At 37.8% G+C, this 21,324-nt stretch overlaps 1 protein-coding gene and 1 pseudogene across 3 annotated transcripts; one reads left to right on the forward strand and one right to left on the reverse strand.

Annotated features, from left to right (window-relative positions):
- The first annotated feature begins 474 nt into the window (after nucleotides 1-474).
- NEMP1 (nuclear envelope integral membrane protein 1) lies at nucleotides 475-19,922 on the forward strand. Of its 3 annotated transcripts, XM_036236971.1 has the most exons (10): nucleotides 475-631; nucleotides 6,605-6,729; nucleotides 7,944-8,163; nucleotides 10,462-10,534; nucleotides 11,587-11,680; nucleotides 12,125-12,239; nucleotides 12,954-13,179; nucleotides 13,948-14,121; nucleotides 14,809-14,989; nucleotides 19,814-19,922. In XM_036236971.1, the coding sequence occupies exons 1-9, from the start codon at nucleotides 475-477 to the stop codon at nucleotides 14,987-14,989; spliced, it is 1,365 nt and encodes a 454-aa protein (XP_036092864.1). In that variant the 3' UTR covers nucleotides 19,814-19,922. The 3 variants fall into 3 exon arrangements, with proteins under 3 accessions (XP_036092864.1, XP_036092863.1, XP_036092865.1); XM_036236970.1 differs by lacking the exon at nucleotides 19,814-19,922 and having other exon boundaries at nucleotides 14,809-19,205; XM_036236972.1 differs by lacking the exons at nucleotides 475-631; nucleotides 19,814-19,922 and adding an exon at nucleotides 656-879 and having other exon boundaries at nucleotides 14,809-19,205.
- LOC118614054 lies at nucleotides 2,262-2,380 on the reverse strand (annotated as a pseudogene).
- Nucleotides 19,923-21,324: the final 1,402 nt, after the last annotated feature.

Genomic DNA, 21,324 nt, shown 5'->3' on the forward strand with positions numbered 1-21,324 from the left:
ATCACAATAGGCTTACTTAAAAAAATTGTTCCGTCAGTACCCTACTTACTAAGAGGTCTCAATTATAAATTTCTCATAACAAAAATATCGTGACAAAAGGAAAGGAGAAAAACAGAAAGAACTGCCGTTTCGACGAAAATTTCAAATTTGGTCAAGAAGGCCTCGCCCATCCTGATTTTCTATTGGCTAAACTTACCATCAATCGCACCAGTTGTAAATAAACTGAAGACGGAAGCATGTTGTTAAGGGGTGGGATCTTCCTGTCGCCATTGCTAAGGTGAGAACCGTTTTCTAATAGGCTGAAAGCTGCTTCTCCCGCCCCCTCGCATCAGTTGCTAGGAGGCGGGATTATAGGGTCCGCAAGGGTCTGAGTGCTTGAAGCTCTGCCTGTCCGATTGGGTGTTAGGGGGCAAGCCTTGTAGCGGATAGGCTGGTGGCCCTGTCTGTTCGGGACTAGTTGCTGGGGCGAGGCACATGAGGAGGCGGCGGCGTAAAGCGACTATGGCGGGAGGAATGAATGTGGCGGTCTCTCGGGCAGTAGTTGGTGCCGGGTCCTGGGGTTGGGGGGCCGGGGGTGGTGGGGCAGTGCGGCTGCTCCTGGTCCTCTCCGGCTGCTTGGCCTGCGGCTCAGGTACCACCCGGCAGTAACTGCCAAGGGGGCGGGCGCCAAGCGGGTTATATTTAGAAAAGTGGGGAGTGTTCCCGGACGCCGCCTGTTACTCTGCGGAGTGGCGCGGCTGTAAGCAAAGGAAGAAGCTTCATTGTCGGCGAATGGGCGTCAGCACTGACTGGTCGGCCTGGGGCGCCCTGGTGGAGCTGCCCACTGTGGGGAGGAGCATAGATCCTTTTGACAGAGACTGAAAGGGAGGCCTAGACTGGGTGAGAAGCGGTCCTGGGGGCTGCATCGCGCTTCACTGGCCTCGAGTTTCCTGGTTAAAGAAGGAGGGAGACCTGGCGACCGTTACCGGCAGGCATAGCTGCCACTGGAAAGGGAGCATCACATTCATTCAGCAAATGAGCAACACCTTCTGAGCGTACGCTCTGTCAGGACTCGGGCCCGGGTGGCTGAACAGATAATACAGTTCACTGAAATGCAATGATCGCTAATGTCTTCTGCTCTTGTAAGATCCTGGCTCCTACCGGCCCTGTAGAATAGACCTGGAGCCGTTAAATTCTCATTTCAAAAACAAAAAACAAAAGATACAAGCGCCATTCAGCATTGAATAGGTTACTTTTGGAAATTTAATGCCTTAGGTGAACTAATTTGATACTTCCTGCTAGATGATTGGCTTTGGACTGGGTTGAAACTTCCACTCTAATCTAGAAAACCTAAAGTGTTAAGAGTTTTCATCTACCCACTTGTCATTAAATGCACAACAGAAAAATAAGTGAGGTTTCCAAACTTCCACTGGAGGGAGTTGAAACTCACGGAGTTAATTTCATCTTGTAAACACATATGCTCTCTTACCTGTCCCTTCGTTTTTTGCCTATCTCATGCTGTCACTTATGATAATCTTTAGCTGCATGCAGCTTTAAGGTTGTCTCAGGATCCATAGGTCTAAAGTGCAGCCCTTCCTTCAGGAAATTTTTTTTTTTTTTAAGGGAGAGGGGAGTTGGTATACAGGGAGGTACTTTTCTAGAGTCAGGGCTCAGAGTAAAGTTTGAAGGGCTATTTATAATCTGAATGAACTTGGGCCAGATGGCTAACTTCTAAAGTGGGGTTGTGGATTGTGGGGATGAAAGAGAAAATATATATAAAAATGTTCCTACATAGAACTCAATCAGCAGTCTAAGTTTCTTCAGTGAGGAGAGAAACAGGGACATCTTGACTTAGAGAAGGGTAACATGCGGGAATATTCTGTGTGGCCTGATATATCATGTGAGTAGTAGCTACAAAGTGACAATCGAAATAGACAAGAACTTTCTAAAAGTCAGAGCTACCTAACGACTGAATGGAGTACTTCAAAAGGCAGGGAGTTCTTTCTCACTGGAGGTTTTTGAAAATTGTTATTATAAAAACAATGTGAGTTTATTTTAGACTACTTGGCAAATAAAATTTAGTATAAAGAAGTAGAAAAAACTCACTGTTTATTCCTTTCAGAGGCGATCCATTTTAGCACACTTCTGGTCTTTTTCCATGTTTTTTAATTAAAATTTTCTTAATTATTTTATTGCTTTAAAATTTTCTTTTTATGTGAGGCATGTGTGGTTGACCTCACAGGTTGCAAGGACCTTGTCAGTTTACAATCGTTTATTGTTTAAGCCTACAGTACCTGGTCTTCCTAGGTCGTCTCCCATCCAAGTACTAACTATACCCTACCCTACTTAGCTTCTGAGATCAGACGGGATCTGGCTTGTTCAGGGTAGCATGGCTGTAGACATTTAATATTTCTGATTTAAACATTTGGTTGGATGTTTGTGGTGGTTTCTAGTTTTTGTAGATAACACTTTGCAAACATTTTTGTGTATAAATTTGTTAGTGCGTTTGGATTTTTTAAAAGATAGAGTCTCAGAAATGAATTTATAAATGTTCAGGGAATGCTTTCATGGTTTTTATACTGGGTTTATTATGACTGGGGTTTGAGTATACTGTTACCAACTACCTGGTCTTCTAATTACCCATCCCAGTAAGCTTATATTTTGTGCAGCATGTGTCTCAGCTTAAGACATTGTTAGAACCTAAAGTAGTAGCTGATCTGTAAATTTTTTTTTTACTTGAAGTAGATTGTCGTTTTAATAAATTTAAAAATTTAATTAAAAAAGTAAAAAAAAATTTTATTAGGTCAAAAGCTAAAACATTTAAGACCCTTGAAACATTTTGCTAAAATACTTCCTTGAAAAGGTGTGCCAGTTTCCACCACTATCAGCAATATTTGCTTGTGACCCTTGTTAGCATTGGATATTCTAGACTGTAATACCTTTGCTAATTTGATAGAGTGAAAGTGGTATCTTAATGTATATTACATTTCTTGCATTATTTGTGAGGAAGCATCTTTCAACTGTTTATTAGCTATTTAATTTTCTGTTTTGAGTTTTGAATTTTTAAGAGTGTGTTTGGGTCCTTTGTTCTTGGCCTTTTTATTGTGATTACTTTTTATTGGGATTTTTTGTACTTTAAAAATCAATTTGTATAAACTTTTAAATATATTTAAACGTATATACTTATAATCTATTGCAGAACTTTGATTGCACCCTTTTATCTTTGAATAGAAGATTTACATTTTTAGATGGTCGCTTGATTTAAATCTCTAGATTTATTTCCATTGCTTTTATGCTTAAAGAACCCTCCAAAATTGAATTGATATTATTTTTGTAGTTCAATTAAAATTTATTTTATTTTTTAACCTATAATTAGTGTTAGCATTTAGTGAGATGAAGATCTAGATTGATTTTATTCCAAATAACCAGTTAGTTGTTCCAGAGTCCTATTGAATAATCCTTTGCTAAGCCTGTTGATTTAAGATGTTAGTTTTTAAGGAGGCTTTTAAGTATAAATTGGATTACCTCCTTACAGAAATGAATAGAGGCTACTTAAGAATTAGAAGAGATTGTTTTTTATGACTTTATAGTGTTTGTTCTGATCCTCACATATTATGAATCATTTTCATTACTCTCTTCCTATAGATGTTAAATGAGCAGTGTTGTTGATTGAAAAGTAGGTGAAAAGTATGTAATGATCATAAGTAGATATGAAGTTATTAACCTTTGAATTGTGATTCACTAAATTCCCAAGAAGGCATTTTTTGAGAAATAGATCTTTGGGCTCAGAAAGCATTTTCCTGAATATTTTAATTTATTCTGCTTTTTAACATGCTAGCTAACTCTCACCGTATGGAGGGAAAGAAAGGTGGTGTATGTCCTTTAGCTGTGGGAAACACGAGGTTCCGCTGAGCATTTTACAATTTGTATATGTTTATGGTCATCTGGTTTAGTTCTGCGTTTCTAACAATTTATGCTACAGCTGGAGTGGTGATTGTTTCCACAGATTATCCTTTTAGGCTGAATTGGAATATTTTACCTATCAATGAATGTCTAAAGATGTGGCTAACCATGGTGCTGACTTCCCCCACTTTGCCCTTCTTCCCTGAAGCAGGCCATAAAATCCTCATGTGACAAGTGCCCTCCCTATATCTGGAGAAAAGCATCCTCATCTTTGAAGATAAAGGGACCCCAAGAAGAATCCTAACAGGCCTTGCTCAGTTTCCCCCAATTTACTACAATTACCTCATGTTCCTAAACACGTCTTATTCCTCTAGTATTATCTACTCTTCATCAAACTTAGCATAAAAGTACATAGTTCTCAAGGTCTTGGGGTGGTCTTCATTTCTTACAGAGGTTTTTAGGATCTCTATTTTCTTATGAAGGCTTTTGTGTCACATAAAACATTAAATAAATTTGTACGCTTTTATCCTCTTAATCTATCTTTGTCAGTTTATTTTTCAGGCCCAGCCAAGGACCCTAAGAGGGTCAAGGAAAACTCTTCTACGGTATCAAGACTGAAGTTAAAAAGAAAAAAGTTGAGATATAATTCTCATACCATAAAATCTACCTTTTCAGTGGTTTTTAGTATATTCATGAGGTCATACAACCATCACCACTGAATAATTCCAGAATATTTTCATCCCTCCAAAATGAGACCCCAGACACCTTCATATTCACTTCCCATTTCCCCTCCCAGCCCCTGGCAATTACTAATCTTTCTTTCTCTGTGGACTTGCCTATTCTGGATGTTTCATAAAAATGGAATCATTCAATATGTGGCCTTTTTGTGTCTGGATATTTTCATTTAGCATAATGTTTTCAAGGTTCATCCATGTTGTATTATGTATCAGTACTCGTATTGCTATACTACATTTTATCCATCAGTTGATGGACATTTGGGTTTTCACTTCTTGGTTATTATGGATATTGCTACTATGAATATTAATGTACAAGTTTTCATGTGAACATTATGTTTTCACTTCTCTTGGGTATATATATACATAGGAGTGGAAGTTCTAGGTCATATAATAACTCTATGTTTTAACTTTTTGAGGAACTGCCAAACTATTTTCCAAAGAGGCTGCACCATTTTACACCCCTGCTAGTAATATATAAGAAAATCAGTTTCTCCACATCCTCAGGAACACTTGGTATTGTTCTTTTTGCTGATAGCCATCCTAGTCAGTGTGAAGTGTTATTTCATTGTGGTTTTGATTTGCATTTCCCTAATGACTAATGATGTTTAGCATTTTTTCATATGCTTATTGGCTATTTGTATAACTTCTTTGGAGAAATGTTTATTCAAATCCTTTGCCTATTTAAAAAATTGGGTTATTTCCCTTTATATTGTTGAGTTGTAGTTATGTATTCTGAATACTAGACCTTTATTAGATATATGATTTATAAATATTTTCTCCCTATTTGTGGGTTTTCTTTTCACTTTCTTGATAGTGTCCTTTAAATTTTTATGAAGTCTGATTTATCTGTTTTTTTTTTTTTTTTCTTCCTTTGGTTGCTATGCTTTAGTGTCATATATAAGAAACCATTGCCTAATCCAGGGTGACGAAGATTTATACCTATGTTTTCTTCTAAGAGTTTTATAGTTTGTGTTCTTACATTTAGGTTTAAGGCTGAATTTCACTTCAAAATTAGTGTTAGCTTCACTTTAAAACCATTTTGGATTGGTGGGCATCATTGCCTTTTTTTGTGTGTAACTTCGGTTTTCTAAGTTTTGTTGAGGTTTTTGTGGTTTTGTGGTTTTGTGTGTATATGTATGTGTTTAGTATTTTAAATCTACCACCTTTATAACTAAGAACCAGAAAGATAACTAAATTTCTACTTAGAGTAGCACTTAATAAATTGGTAAGTACAATATAGAACTCAAGGAAGAAGTTATTTAAATGTTTTGTAGTAAAGAAGGTAGCTTGTACAACTTGGGTGGGAAGATACAAGAGAGCGGTCACTTTAAAACCTTAAATTATCTGAGACTGAATATAAAACTCCTGAAGGAGAGAATCTTCTGTTTTGGTAAAGCTAAAGGAAGTACATATATTCTTTGGCTGTTATTAAAACTTGAAATGAAACAAAACATCTGGAAAAAAGCAACTTTGTAATCTTTTAGTAACTACTCAAAGTGCTATGCATATATGCAAAACGTTGCCAATTCTGTTCATCCTATTCAGGAAAGGGATCAGAAAACCATCAGATGGGCTTACTTTAGCTATGCCTTTATGAGGGAAACAAGACTTGGGTTTGAATCTCAGTTAAGCTGATTTACTAGTTGCTTGACTTTGGGCAAATTCATTCTTAAACGTCAGCTTCCTTATTTGTGAAAAAGGAATTATGAGAGTGCCTACCTGATAGCATTGTTGGAAGGGTTAAATGAGACAGCAAACTTTTAAACAATAGTAGCTTAGTGACTTTGTATTTAAATAATTAAATTTGACAGAAATAAGACTGCTTTATTTCTTCTGTCATCTCAATTTTTTGTTTTTCAGTTGTTAACATTTAAACCCCAACTTTAAGAAAGTGGTCAGTTTAATTCTTTTTATGAAATGAGTTATAGTTATTAGATTGTTCTGTTATGTTATATTTAATTCTTATTTCCTTTCTTTACATTAAGCTGGAATTGATGTAAATGTGGCCATGCTTCAGGAATCCCAAGTTTATAATATGACTACCAGGCAACAATTCTGTTATAAAAATGTGCTTATCCCAAAGTGGCATGATGTATGGACACGGATACAGGTAATAATATGAAGGCCCTGGCATGGGCAGCTTCTATAAATATTGTATTAGCAAGTACTTTGACATGTTTCTTTCTTTCACACACAGTTTTTGAAAAAGTGTTACTAACAATTTTGATAGGGTTGAAAGGATCCTGACTTATTTTTCATTCATAAACATTTACGCATGCTTTGTGTTCCTCTCTCTGTGCCTTTAAGTAGCTTACAGTACTTGACCCTGAGGTAAACTTCCTCCTTTTCCCAAAGAAACTGCCTCCTTCTTTTGCCCTCACTCCTATCTATGCACGCCAGCACTTGCGCTGGCCCCGCCCTCCTCCTCCTCTCCCCCTCCTCCCTTCCTCTCTTTCCTCCCTCCCTGTCTTCTTTCTCTCCCCCTCCCCTTTCTTTTTAAAGGCCTTATGCCATCTTTGGCCTGGAAACTGTTGCGTGCCTGTCAGGATGTAAACTCATTTGTCTTGCTGCTCCTATTTTGATTCTACACAAGATGTTTCATAACCCTCTGAGCTGAAGTTTCCCCTTGATAGAATGACTTTGGTTTCATTTGTTTCATGACACTGTTAAGCTACCTGGCAAGCAAGAATGTCTGGCTATAATAATGATTGAACAAAATGAGTTCTTTGGGAAATATTGCTGCTTCTATAAGCATAGTATAGAAGCAGCAACTGATAAGGGCATTTGTTGTTCACATCAAAAACATAAGGATGGACTTGTGGGTTTTTGAATTCTTTTTTTTATTTAATTGTCTGATATACAGATCATATTCTAGTTGGAGCAAATTATAACCAACATTTATCCATAGTCAGTGATTTGTGACAAGGGTTGAATTTCTCAGCCTGTCATTATGGGAAACATTTTTGGGGTGGTTTATGCCTGGCAATTTTCTTAATATTCTAGGCCCTTACTTTGTATGATCTCTCATAAATAGTTGTTGATAACTGTCAGCTTGGAAGTCTTTTTTCCCTCCTCTATTTTCTGGCCTAATAGGAGATTTAGATTATGTTAACAATAAGGCCTTCTAACAGCTGCCTCTGTACCATGTGCAGTGTTATTTGTCTAATATGTTTTAGCCACTGTATCTATGTTTTTCATAAGGCTTATGGAAAACTAGTGCCATTTCTGATTTAGATATTTGCTCTAAAGTTTTTTTTCAATTGTGTTTGTGAGAATTTAAATTCCTACTTTTTTTTTCTCATTCAGATTTTATTTGTGTTACAGATCCGGGTAAATAGTTCCAAACTGGTACGAGTCACCCAGGTGGAGAATGAGGAGAAACTGAAGGAGCTAGAGCAGTTTAGTATCTGGAACTTTTTTTCCTCCTTTTTAAAAGAGAAATTGAATGACACCTATGTTAATGTGGGTCTATACAGCACAAAAACCTGCCTCAAAGTTGAGATTATAGAGGAAGACACCCAGTACAGTGTCACTGTGACCCGCAGTAAGTCTTACCTCTCTTTTTCTGGTGGATTCTGAAGTAAGACGGGACTGAGCTTTGGATAGTATAATTAGACAAAGAAGTCAGCTCAAGACAGTTCCATTTTGGTTCTGATTATAACCTAAGTATACCACTGCTCCAGGCAGTTTAGAGAGACTCCACCCCACATAAAATCCTTTAGGCCTAGATTTGTGACTTCACTTAGATAGTTCTGAGTACCTCTTTAGTTAGAATTGTGAAGATGTACATTCCTAACACTTCCAATAGCCCTGACCTGATAGCCCTAATATTCTTTAGAGTAAGAAAGATGTATTCCTGCCTTCTGGGTAGTTCTAGGCAAAGATAGATGTCCTGAAATGTAAAGTCTACATTTGAAGACATGGTTAAACAGTAAATATTGAAGAAAAGTAGAATTAATACTTCACAAGTGGAAGGTATTTGTAGAACCATAAATTAATAGGAAGATCACTATAGGTTAAGGCCTATTCGGTGGAACTGGGAGAAGTTTTCCCTTTTCTGAATGTGTCTGAGAAAGTTTCACAGAGGAGGCAGATCACTATGCTGTTGAATTTTCCATGACTTTTGGCCTCCTTGGTTATTACCCAGGGTCCTGGGTTGTTGCAAGTAGTAGAAACATTCCTGGTTTTGCTACAAAGTAGTTTGTGCCCTTCTAATTGTCCTAGAGTTCCACAGTTCTTTGGTTGTATAGGATTGACCTGTTTTTTAGTGTTCTTTTCACATTTACTAATATCTTGCTCCTGTTCTATTGTGGATCTCCCCTAAACTCAAAGCTCTTAAATGTGAAAGCCGTGGGAGCATTTGGCATGCCACTACGGGACCTCTGCTTGAGGCCCCTCCCTGTTCCTGGGTTAGATGTGTTTGGGTGTAGGTTTTTTTTTAACACAGTGGTTGTGTAGCAAAAGGAAGAGAATAGTGATGTTGGGTGAGAAAAGCATCCAGTTAAAGAACAACGGAGGGCCCAGGCCCAAAGTCTAGGCCAATTGGCTGAATCCCACCCAGCCTACTAGTGACTTAAGGCTCAAAAGCCAGAGTGTTAGAGACCCCTCGTGGGCAATTGCATGAAGTGCTGATGGCACTATACCTGGCTCTATCCAAGCAAAACTTGGTTTCTTTTAGCTTTAGTTTATTTAGCCAAAATAAAAATAAGGTCTTCAGGAAAGTACAAGTTAGACAGAGACCTAATTACACGTTCTCTTTGAAGGATTCTCAGGCTTTGTGTGGAATTTACATGCTGTTTAAGTGAGCTGTTTGCATTTATTTTATTAGTTAACCAATAATGCCAACATTGTTTTTAATTCTGTACTGCGGCTCCCCCTTATCCATGGTTTTATTTTATGTGGTTTCAGTTATCTGCAGTCAGCCTTGGTCCAAAAATATTAAATGAGAAATTCCAGAAATAAACAATTCAATAAACAATTCATAAGTTTTAAATTGCGTGCCATTCTGAGTAGCGTGAAAAAATCTCGAACCATCCCATTTGGATGTGAATCATCCCTTTGTCCAGTGTATCCACGCTGTTTAATCTACCCTCCCATTAGCCACTTAGTTGTCCGGGTTATCAGACTGACTGTTGCAGGTGACCATGTCTGTGTCAGGTAACTTACTAATGGCCCCAAAGCACAAGAGCAATGATGCTGGCAATTCAGATATGCCAAAGAGAAACTGTAAAGTGCTTTAAATAAAAGGTGAAAGTTATTGACTAAATAAGGAAAGGAAAAAAAATGTATGCTGAGGTTGCTAAGATAATTGGTAAGAACGAATCTTCTATCCGTGAAGTTATGAAGAAGGAAAAAGAAATCCACGTTAGTTTTGCTGTTGCACCCCAAACTGCAAAAGCTACTACTGTGGTGCATGATTAAGTGCTTAATTAAGAAGGAAAAGGCGTTAAATTTGTGGGTGGAAGACATGAACAGAAAATATGTTCCGACCGGCAGCAGTATGTTGCGCCAGACAGCATTGAGCCTGTACATGGACTTGAGCAAGGGGTCCCCTGAAATGAATGACCACATTCACATAAGTTTTATTACAGTATGTTGTTATTATAGTTCTATTTTATTATTAGTTACTGTCGTTAATCTCTTACTGTGCCTAATTTATAAATGAAACTTTATCAGGTATGTATATAAAAGAAAATACAGTATATATAAGGTTCAGTATTATCCATGGATCCAGGCATCCACTGGGGGTCTTGGAACGTATCCTCTACAGATGAGGGGGGACTACTATAATGGCTTAAATTGTTTGGTTCCCCTATTAAGCAGAAGTCTCTATTTATTTCAGGATTTGACCCCAAACTCTTCCTCGTTTTCTTCCTTGGACTTATGTTATTTTTTTGTGGAGACTTGCTGAGCAGGTAGGTTCCAAGGCTAGAGTGTGGAATGATAAGGCTTAGACCCACCTGCTTGACTTTTATCATAAAAACTTTAAGTGCTTCCATTTTTTTTTTCCAGGACCTTTATGGCTAGCTCATTGCCTGCTTGAATAATTAAAAAAAATACTTTAATATATGTTACAATTTTTTTTTTGTATCGAATAAGATTGTCAATAATGAAATTCTCCCTTATTCGGTTGACCCATCTGGTGATGGGATTTAACCAGTTCATCAACCACCCTTTTTACCATTAGAAATGCGTTAAGCCCTTATTTTTTACTAGACTATGTGTTGATAAGTTTCATGCGTTCAGAGGTAAAGAAACAGACATTAACCACTTATTATTCATTTCTTGCCTTGAGGAACTTACTAGCTAAGCTAGGTGAAACTGACATGTGCAAATATAAAAAAATAATTAGACAAACTTTGAGCAAAGGTAGAATCAACATTAACTGTATACAGGAAAAAGAATATCTGTGGAGTAATGAATGAAAAGATTAACAATTGGAGTTTGAAGGTGGGCTGGAGTGAGATTGGTGATAGTTCCTTATTTGGAGATCCGGAGAAAAACAGTGAGGGAGGAATAACTAGATACGAGGAGCCTGAAATAGGAGTAAGAGCTTTCTGTTCTATGCCCTGTGTTTGGTTTATCCTTCTGGGTAATCAGTTCAGGTCTAGTTTCCAGTTTCCATGAAGGCAGTATTTTTGTCCCTTCTCCCCAAAGAAGGTGTACAGTTCCTCAGAAGAAAGATTATTAAAAATTGGATTGGTAGAGATGTTGAGGATGGGAGTGGTAAGCAGAAGTATATTATTGAGGTATATTATTTGAGGGGACTTCATCGATACTATTCCTTATAATCTGGCAGCAACTACATTGTACCAGTCTCTTCAGTTTTCTGACCTCAAGTTTTAGGTAAATACGTGCTCTAACCTTGTACCTTTTTTCTCTTTTGGCTGGGATAGTTGTCCTAGTTTGAACAATGCCATGTATGAAGAATACACAAATAGTCATGAAATACATTTTCTCTCTGCAGAAGCCAAATCTTCTACTATTCCACCGGGATGAGTGTGGGAATTGTGGCCTCTCTGCTAATCATCATTTTCATACTATCCAAGTTTATGCCCAAGGTAAATAGCAGAATACTCACAGGCATTTAGGATGAGCTTGGATAGATGAAGGATTGTTAGCTTGAATGATCTTACAGCACTGAAAATTTGCATTGATGGCTGATAAGTCAATGTCCTGTGCTTCTTTTAACTTAGGTACTTTCCGTGATGAATCTTGGAGCCTGGTTACATGCAGACTCTCCTTTTTTATTTAAAATTCTATACTCAGTGGGGGATTAAAGTCTTCTTTCTGTTTGCTAATTACATAGTCAGGCTTTTATGTTATTTAGCATCTCATTTTCCCAGTATTCTTTGCCAGACTGTACCTTTTTAAATATAAAGGACATCTTTTTTAAGATGTGTTTTTTAGTAGGTTGAATTTTTTTTTTTTTAATCATAGTTCCATTTTGCTTTTATGTATGAAAAGCCTGTTGTAACTTTTTTGCTTTCCTTTCTTTGTCTTAGAAAAGTCCCATTTATATCATCCTTGTGGGAGGCTGGTCCTTTTCATTGTACCTCATTCAACTAGTTTTTAAAAATTTACAAGAGATCTGGAAGTGTTACTGGCAGTATCTTTTGGGTAAGTGTTATCTGTTTTGCTTTCCTATATGTTTATAGGCTGTTTTAGTTAATCACGAAAAGATGTTGCTGCTTACAGGAGTTTAATAGTCCATGCCATTTTATTAATTCTTAAGAATCATGGTTCTTCACTTATTTTTAACCCCTCTACAGTTATTGTATCTTCTCTTAAAATGTTGTTGCGAAGGAGAAGACTTTAATTTGTAACTAACCTTCTTTACACAATAGGCATCTTTTTGAAAAGCTGTAAATTGACTTTATTAATATAATCATATCTTAATATTTTAGTATATGTCCTGCCAAAGCAAGCACAATGATTATATTTTAAATGTACTTGAAGACCTTAAGAAATAACTCTGCAGTGAATCCTATCTATAAAGCAATAACCTCTTGGTTATACAAATAAGAATCCTTAATCTATGCTTTTAGAGGTAATTAATCCAGATTTTCATATGTTAGGTTTTTAAAAGAGACTATTCTAGAATTATTTAACGTGGAGCAGTGCTCCATCTGAACAAGGTAAATTTGGGACAGCAGGAAGGATAGAAGTTTAAAGAGATAAATATATTCAAATAATGAATAAAAGTACAGATAAAGATTTTGTCCATTTTCCTAGTTCAATAGTTCAATAGGTGAATTTAGTGCTGTTCCCCACACAAATTATTTTTACCAGTTATAGATTAAAAAGAATGTCTTCTGTTAACTCTTCTTATAGGCTATGTCCTCACAGTTGGATTCATGAGTTTTGCAGTCTGTTACAAGTATGGGCCTTTGGAGAATGAGCGAAGTATCAACCTGCTGACCTGGACTTTGCAGCTGATGGGCCTGTGTTTGATGTATTCTAGTATCCAGATACCACATATTGCCCTTGCCATTATCATCATTGCACTGTGTACTAAGAACCTAGAGTACCCTATTCATTGGCTGTACATCACCTACAGGTGACTGAAAGGCAATGTGCCTATTGGAAAGTGCGGTGTGGGATGTAGTTACAGCAAAAGGATACAGAATTGTTGACCTGGGAACCTTTTTGTTAATCAAAATTTATTATGTTATTACTTCTACTTCTGTTCCTTCCCAAGTCTCTTTTTTTAGACTCTCTATAGGCATGTTTATCATTTTATTCTAGTCATTTTATATAAAATAAAAGCATCCAGTAAAGTGTCATTTGTTCCTGTTACCACTAGGTGGTGCAAAGTATATTACTTTTATATCACACGCTTCAGGTCACCTGGTTTCAGATTGTTTCACACTGGCTCTCAGATTGCTCTGGGACTCCAGTTTTTAAGATGTAATTCATAGCACGTTATCACCTTGCATAGTGAATATGGAATGGTCCTAAGTTCTGAGGTTGTCAGTGGTTATTCTGTTACAGATAGTCAAGGTGATTCCTTCAGTCTTATACCATCATTTTCTTTTCATTTTTCCATTTATTAAAAAATAAATACTTTGCCTATCATTTATTGGAAAATAAGTGAATCTATTAACTTTAGTGAATAATATTGACCACTCTGACTTTTTGCTCATAGTTTAATGTATCAAGAGTTATATATCTTTATAACTAAAGATATCTGCGGAGGAAAGGTGGGAGTGATAACTCTTAAAATTCAGGCTCTCTTTTGTATGCTTGGCCCACTGAAGGGAGCTAGAAGTAAGGATGGATATAGATTACTGATTAATGATTCATGGTGTTATTTTGGTAAGCACAGAAAGATGTGTAAGGCAACAGAAAAGACTGTCTCCCCTCGTCTTCTGACAGAAGAAGAGTATCGGATACAAGGAGAGGTGGAGACCCGTAAGGCTTTAGAGGAGCTTCGAGAATATTGTAACAGTCCAGACTGCTCTGCTTGGAAGACTATTTCTCGAATCCAGTCTCCAAAGAGGTAAACTCTTGATCAGATATGCCAAGCATCTATTAGGATAATTGTGACCTTGAGTTTTAACAGAGATCATATTTCTAGATAATCATTTTGTATTTGTGGCTTTATTTTCCTTTTCATCTAGAACTAGTCAAGAGAAAAGTATGTATATCATCATATGTTAAGTAGTAGCCTATTTTCTGGTTCCTCAAGGAGCTATCTATTCTAGCTTTGCTTGTAGCATTGAGATGAGTACCATAATAAGTTTCCCCTCTGATAGCTTTGTATTGCTTTCTGAGTTTTCTTTTTCTCCTTGGAGCAACTATGCAAATGAGCACGTGATGCTTCAATTTGGAATCTTCATGGCATAAAGTTTATAAGACCATAAACATGAATGAATATGTAATGACCCTTAATCTCTTATCAGGATTATGGATAACTAGAGGAACCTTAGAACTTCTGTAACTAAAAAGGATAGGCTAGTGCTTATTAAGCAAGATGTGGTTACAGGGAGTGTTGGCCTGTGATCCCAGCTTTCTTTTTCTCCTTATTTTTTGCTTTAGTCTACTTAACTGCTAGAGTAAGGAGCGTGATATTGACTAGACACAACATAATTTGGACTGTGAGCATATCAAGGGTTTCAACTTATTATTTTGAAAGAGACTAGAAAGCACAGAAAGTTCCTGATGAATATTATCTTCTCTTTTCCAGATTTGCTGACTTTGTGGAAGGCTCTTATCACCTCACACCAAATGAGGTTTCTGTTCATGAGCAGGAGTATGGATTAGGAAGCATTATTGCCCAGGGTGAAAGCTATGAAGACACATCCTCTGAGGAAGAGGACTCACATTCTCAGTACCCTGCTATCACACAGAACAACTTCCGGACTTAGGTGGCTGTCAGTTATTTTTATGTGGACTGGCTTGGTACCTTGATGGTCCATGTTGCATGTGTCGTGCAGTTGCTTCTCAACTCTTTGAAAAAGAGTGAGATAGTGCAGAAATTCTCCCACTGAAATTAGAGGCCTGAGTAGGCCTCCCTCTGGAAACGGTCTTAGTGGTCTCGGTGGGATCCCTGAGGAATAAGAGTGGATAAAGTAGTGACTGCTTCCCATTGGTTAAGCTATCAGCTCACCTTTATGTTTCCGAAGAAACTGGACGAGCATAGCTAACACAGCATTCTAGCTCCTCTTTGAAAGCTGATTCAGTTGTGGCATTTTTGCCACTGTGGCTGGCACTCAGAAGTGAGAACTAGTATATGTGCTTTCAGACCATAAGCTGCATCTTCCAGAGAGAAATCCACAAATCTGAGCCTCGTTCACTTCTGCTTTTATTTCAGTGACTAAAATAATCCTTGTTTTAAGAGGAAAATAGATTTTTATTTTTGTGTTGTTTTTTTTTTTTAAGTGAATATATGTTTTATAATGTAAGAAATTCATGTTCCAGAACCAGCAAGTACTCCAGAGTGACAAGCCCTACAGGCCCCTACATATTTATTAATATGGATTACTCACTAAAGTTCCCGAAGCCGTTGTGTTGAGCTTTGAATTAGTTCTCACACGCATGATGTTCTGAGTCCTGTCTCCTTTTAGGAACATGCCTGTAAGGTCTTCTGTAAGGGAGATCTGTTGGGCTTTTTATTACATTCAGCTTTCAATTCCATCTTAAACATACATTTGCATTCTTTCCTTCTCATTCTTCTTTGCTCCCTTTGTCTTTTCATGAAAGGTCTATTACCTTGCCTGTGAAGTATGTACTACTTTTCAGAGTTTGTTTTCATTTCTTATAGTGTCTTCCCCTGGGTTTTTAGCATTATTCCTGCTGTTTAGGAGAAGTGACCTTATTTAGAGAATTTAAATGCTTTTACAGGTTCTCCATTTTTCTTGTCAGTGGGTCGTATATCTTTGAGTTGCTGTAGAATCAAGAAACTTTCTTTCCTTTCTTTTGTTTATTCATTATTCCTATTCCTTTTAGCCTTTCCTTACCATCTATGCCCTTCCCGCATGAAATCTGGCGAATTTGTAAGCCCTGAAACTAATTATGAAGTTTCTTGATACAACGTACAAGTTGTAGCTATGCAGTTGCCACAGTTTGCCATGAATAGACCTCCAGGTAATCTTCATGCCTTTGGATGCTCATTCAGCCATCAGAAGCAGACATATTTTTTTCCAGAAATTTATTCGCAGTTCCTTTTCTGACCAGAGATTCATGCTGTCTTTTATTATAGTGGCATTAGTGTCAGATTCTTTTACCAATGGAAAGTACCCTTATGAACCAGCAATGCCATTTATGAGGGAGCAAATTCCCAAGTCTCTATCATTAGCTTGGTTCTGTCTGTGATCTTCACCCTCATCCCTTGGAAAAGCTATAATTACTCTAGCCAGGAAGATAGACACTGATGGCAGGAGCACAACATTAGACTTACTGGCTTGCCATGGTCATAGAGAAGACATGATTTTTTACAAAGTCTAATGCCACCTTCGGACTGGCCATTTAGCAGATAATTTCCAAAGTCCTGGGCTCCATTACTGACTTCCAAAATGTCAGCTCTGAGATATTCCTCTAGGTTGATTATTTCCAGCAGTGTTTCCCATCGCTTTACTCATTCCTAAAGTGACAACTACCTCAATTGGCAGTAAATAGACATATATTAGAAAGCAAAAAATAAGCAGTGTTTGGCAGCTGCCGTGGGTTAAAGTTGCAGGGTAAAGAAGCTTTATATTGAGAAACCTTTATGCCTTTGTGAATTATGTATATGATAGAATTTTATCCCTCTACAAAGAACTGTTAAGACCGTCAGAATATACTGCTTTTCTTCTTATTTATAGAAACAGACCTAGGATATTTGAGTATAAGTTGATTTGAAAAAATAATTCAGCTGTGCAAGAGGTCTCAGATAACCTGGAAACTTTGGTGCCTTCCCCTAAATAGCTCCTTGGGAGGTGGTAGTTTGCCTCCAGGATGACTTTTGTCCTGATTCATGTATTTATTTCAGTGAGAAAGCATTCTGAGGTTGGGAAAGCTTCTCTTTTTCTGTTTAGTAAACTTGTGAAATACAGTTTCCATCTTAAGACCAGTTTTTTCACTGCGTTTGAATTTGGGGTGAGTAAAATCAAAATCATTCATTACTTTCTGTCTGGTAGTTGGAGACTGAGCTATAGGCAGTGGAGATCACAGTGGGTCCCACAGCGTGAGAGCTGCTCTCAGACAGTGAAGGACAGTGCCTTTGGTGTGCTGTGTCCCTGCCCTCCCTACCAGTGCAGCTCTGGCCTAGATGCTTCAGAGCCTCCGGGTGCCCGGAGATTGCTTGACTTTGTAATCCTTTAGAAGCTGCTTGTCTCCCTCTTGGCCACTTAGTCTGCTGGCTCAGTCACTACTTGAAGCCCCCATTTAATTTTCTCTGGCAGTAATAGCTCTTGCAATTTCAGCATAGTCTCATCTCTCAAACTGATCTCATCGAGAAGAATTGAAGGGATAACTGTGGAGTGAGCTGGACATTGGAGCCATGTCTGCTGCCATGTCAGCATCTTGCTCTGCAAATATCAACAGTAAATTGGCCCTAAGGCTCAGAGACTCATCGGCATTGGAAATCTATTGCCTCTAATTGGTCTGAGCAAGTTGTGTAGGGCAGGTCTCCCATTAATGGGAATATAAGAGCCAACTGGCCTAAAACATTTCCCATTCCTTTTCCCATTCAGATTGCTTTCACAAGACCAGTGACCAAAAATAAGGAAAATTTAGCAACTTCGATATCTTCTAACAAGAAATCCCTCTCAGCCACTTCATCTTACCAAAACTAGTTTATTTCTCCTCCCAAATTCATGACCTTAATATTTAGTGCAAAGGGGATTTTGCTGATAATAGTTCCAGTGTTCCGTTTTCTGCTAAAACATCCTAGTCTAGAGTCTGGCCCTTTCCTCATTGACTCTGTTCCCTTCAACCCAATCTCCACTTGGCATATACAATAGAGATTTGATGAATGAAAGGACCCAAACAGGCCAGATGGTCCCCCCAAGGCCCTGATAGCCATCAAAGGCATGGGAATGGATTATGCAATTGCCCTCAATCTTTTTGTTGTTAAAGAAAAAAAAGATGGGCTCAGATGGATGCCTGCGTAAAAATGGTTCCTAGCTGTGTACTCATAACTTTTCTCTGAATTGAGTAGTGAAAGTTGAAGTAGGAGGAAAGGAAATTAAATGTCCTTTTAATATTCTTTTGGACTCAGGTCTGACATATGAGATAATAACCTGTATTGAAATGCCAAGAATTTTATCTCAACCAAGGAGAGGACAGTTTAACAGATTTATTTTGCCTTCATCTTACATAGACACTGAAACCAAGTAATAACATAAAAATAGCCATCGCACAAGGCATAACCTTTTGCTTCTGTTTTGATGTAGCAGAAATTATGTTTTTAGGGAAATCTATGCAATTGTAGTGATCTGGTGGTGTCTCTTGCTAACAGCTTAAGGATTCAGTTGCTACTGAGTTGGATTCAGATGGTTACTGCCTTGAAAAAGGTGTTCGGTGCCTTATGTGATGGGAGCCAGAGCCTGCTGGGAATAAACTTAATGTAGATTCATGTGAACATCAATGCACAGCTTTAGTGGGGATGGGAATGGCCCACAGCCTCCCAAAATGTGGGGCTTTGGGCTCCCACACCCCAACCCATGTGTGTCATCTTTCTCTTTACACTCTTGACAATAACTTGCAAATAGTGAAATCACCTTTTCTGAACTTTACTAGAGTGTGGGCCACATTCTTTTGTTGCCATAATAGATAACTCATAATGTAGAACTGTTACAGCCTCCACTTGCCTCGGTTTCCTGTGTTTCTAGAATGGATGGTGAAATAGCAGGGGTAAGGAATTCCTGGGTAAGTTTTAGCCTGTGGGTAATGCCTTAGTGTTATTTAAAAAGATTCGTCATTTATATTTAAAATAAATTTTCATGAATGTTTGAAAGGAACAAAATGATCAGGGACGGCTCTTTGCCATGAGTCTCATTTTCACTCTTCTGTAAGAAAATAACAATGTCTTATTATATATTTTTTCATTTTTATTGTACAAGTTTGTAAGTAATCCCAATTTTAATAAAGTTTTATAGACTATATAGTGGTTTCTCTTAATGAACATGTACTTTTCTTGTTTATATCTCTTGTTTTCAGGTAATCAGCAATTAGCTCCTCAGTTTTATCTTTCTGATGAGATGGTTTTGCATGCCATCTATTTTCCTTTTTTCCTTAACCTCCGCTTCCCATCCTGGGTGTTTCTTACTCCACTTCCATTTCTGGACTGGATGATTTTCCAGAATGCCAGATATTTAAGGGTTGCAGGAGTAGCAGATAGTACCACTGTGCTGTCTCAGAAAAAAAGCAATGTATAGGTTATTGCTGGTCCAGGGAGCTAACCCTGTACTTTAGTTCTTTATTTTTTTTTTAATAGTATAAAGTATTTGTTTTATTTCTCTACTGGGGTTAGGGGAAGACCCATGGATCCAGTTGAAAATGCCTGCCAAGAGCTTTATGTAGGGTAGAAGAGGTAGCAAGGCTATAATGAGCATTAGGGGCCGTGGAATAAAAACCTCAATTATGTAGAGGCACAGCTTCTGTAGTAGAAGTCTGATATCTTCCATCTTTGATGTTTTGTCTATTTTCTTTGCTCTGGGAATCCATTATAGCATTTGTATTAATTCTGTGCCTGTCTTCTTTTTCCTTAGTTATTTAGACTACATGAAAATCCATTATCTATTTTTCAAAGATGGTGAAATTGGAGGAAAACAGGATGTGGACCATATGTAAATTTATGTAGATTAATGCACACTAATGGCATCTTTTTTCTTCTATTAACTGCTAGGTAAGTAGGAGAGAGTTGATCATTAAAGGCTGAAGTAATAAAAACTTAAAGCATAATTGCCTGATGTGCTACATCATAGAGTTTTAGTGAGGATTAAAAAAAAGATAAGGTGTTTAAAGCAGTTCTCAAACTTTAACATTCATGGGAAGCACCTGGGGAGCTTGTTAAAATGCAGGCTTTTGGTTCAGAAAGTCTGGGCTGGGGCCCAAGATTCTACATTTCTAATAAACCACCAAGTGATTCAGATGCTGCTGGTCTGTGGATCTCCCCTTGAATAGCAAGAATGTAAAGCACTTAGTTTATTGCCTGGTACTTAGTAAGTACTTGATCAATGTTGTTACTGACACCAGATAATCTGCAAGAGTCAAGAAGACTCTCTACCATCAAGTATCTTGATCATATCTGAAAACTTCTGTGTTTTTAATGTGGAACATCTTTTAAAAACTGAATACTCCTGGGAGGACTAATGAATGTGAATTAGTTTAATCAGATTGCTGGGCTCCCAACTCTCAGAAATCAGCACTAAATAATTTAGATTTTTTTTTTGCTAGTTTATTGAAGTATAATTGATGTATAATAAAATTCTTCAGTTTTAAATTTGCTGTTTTGACAAATGGAGACAATTGTGTAACCACTACCACAATCATGGTATAGAACATTTTTATCACTTAAAAAAGTTCCCTCAGGCCCCTAAATGGACTAGAAATTTTCTTGGGGGCAAAGAAGAAAGGGATTTCAGAGCCAGACTGGAGGAAAATCAATAAGCTCCAGTTGCTTCAGTTTTGCCTGGGAACCAGGAGATCATAATCCTGCACCGCCCCCATACCTTCTCCGCACCTCAGGAATGCTTTGACAGATCTTAGAATCCCAGCTGACTTGGATGTGCATTTCATACCTTATTAATTGAGAGTGGCTCATTCATTCCAGTTAGCCTGGAACTTCCCTGATCCAGAGGACTCATCTCAGATCCCAGACAAACCAGGACTGTTGGTCACCCTAGCTGTGATGTTTATGCCATTGTTTCTAAGCTTGAGGTTGCCGTCTCATTTTGGAGTCAGTTCTTTTGTGGGCACATAATAGGCACTTAATAAATGAGTGAATGGATAGACACAGATAAACCCCAGTTGTAGGCAGCTGTAGCTTCCTGGCCTAGGGAACAGAGACCTGGGTTCTGGTCCCAACTCTTCCAGGTTTGCAGTGATGCGATCCTGGGAAAGTGGTTTTTTACTCTAGGTCTATTCGTTTCCTCCATTGTAAAATAGGCGATCTGTTGTCATTTCTGCCTCTGACACTGTGATACTGTTCTACCTGTATATAGGATTATGTTCTGATGTCATGTCCACTTAGCCTTTCTCTTTTCCTTTCCTTTTCCCC

Source organism: Rousettus aegyptiacus, unplaced genomic scaffold (genome assembly GCF_014176215.1).
Source record: "Rousettus aegyptiacus isolate mRouAeg1 unplaced genomic scaffold, mRouAeg1.p scaffold_m13_p_2, whole genome shotgun sequence".
Taxonomy (NCBI): domain Eukaryota; kingdom Metazoa; phylum Chordata; class Mammalia; order Chiroptera; family Pteropodidae; genus Rousettus; species Rousettus aegyptiacus.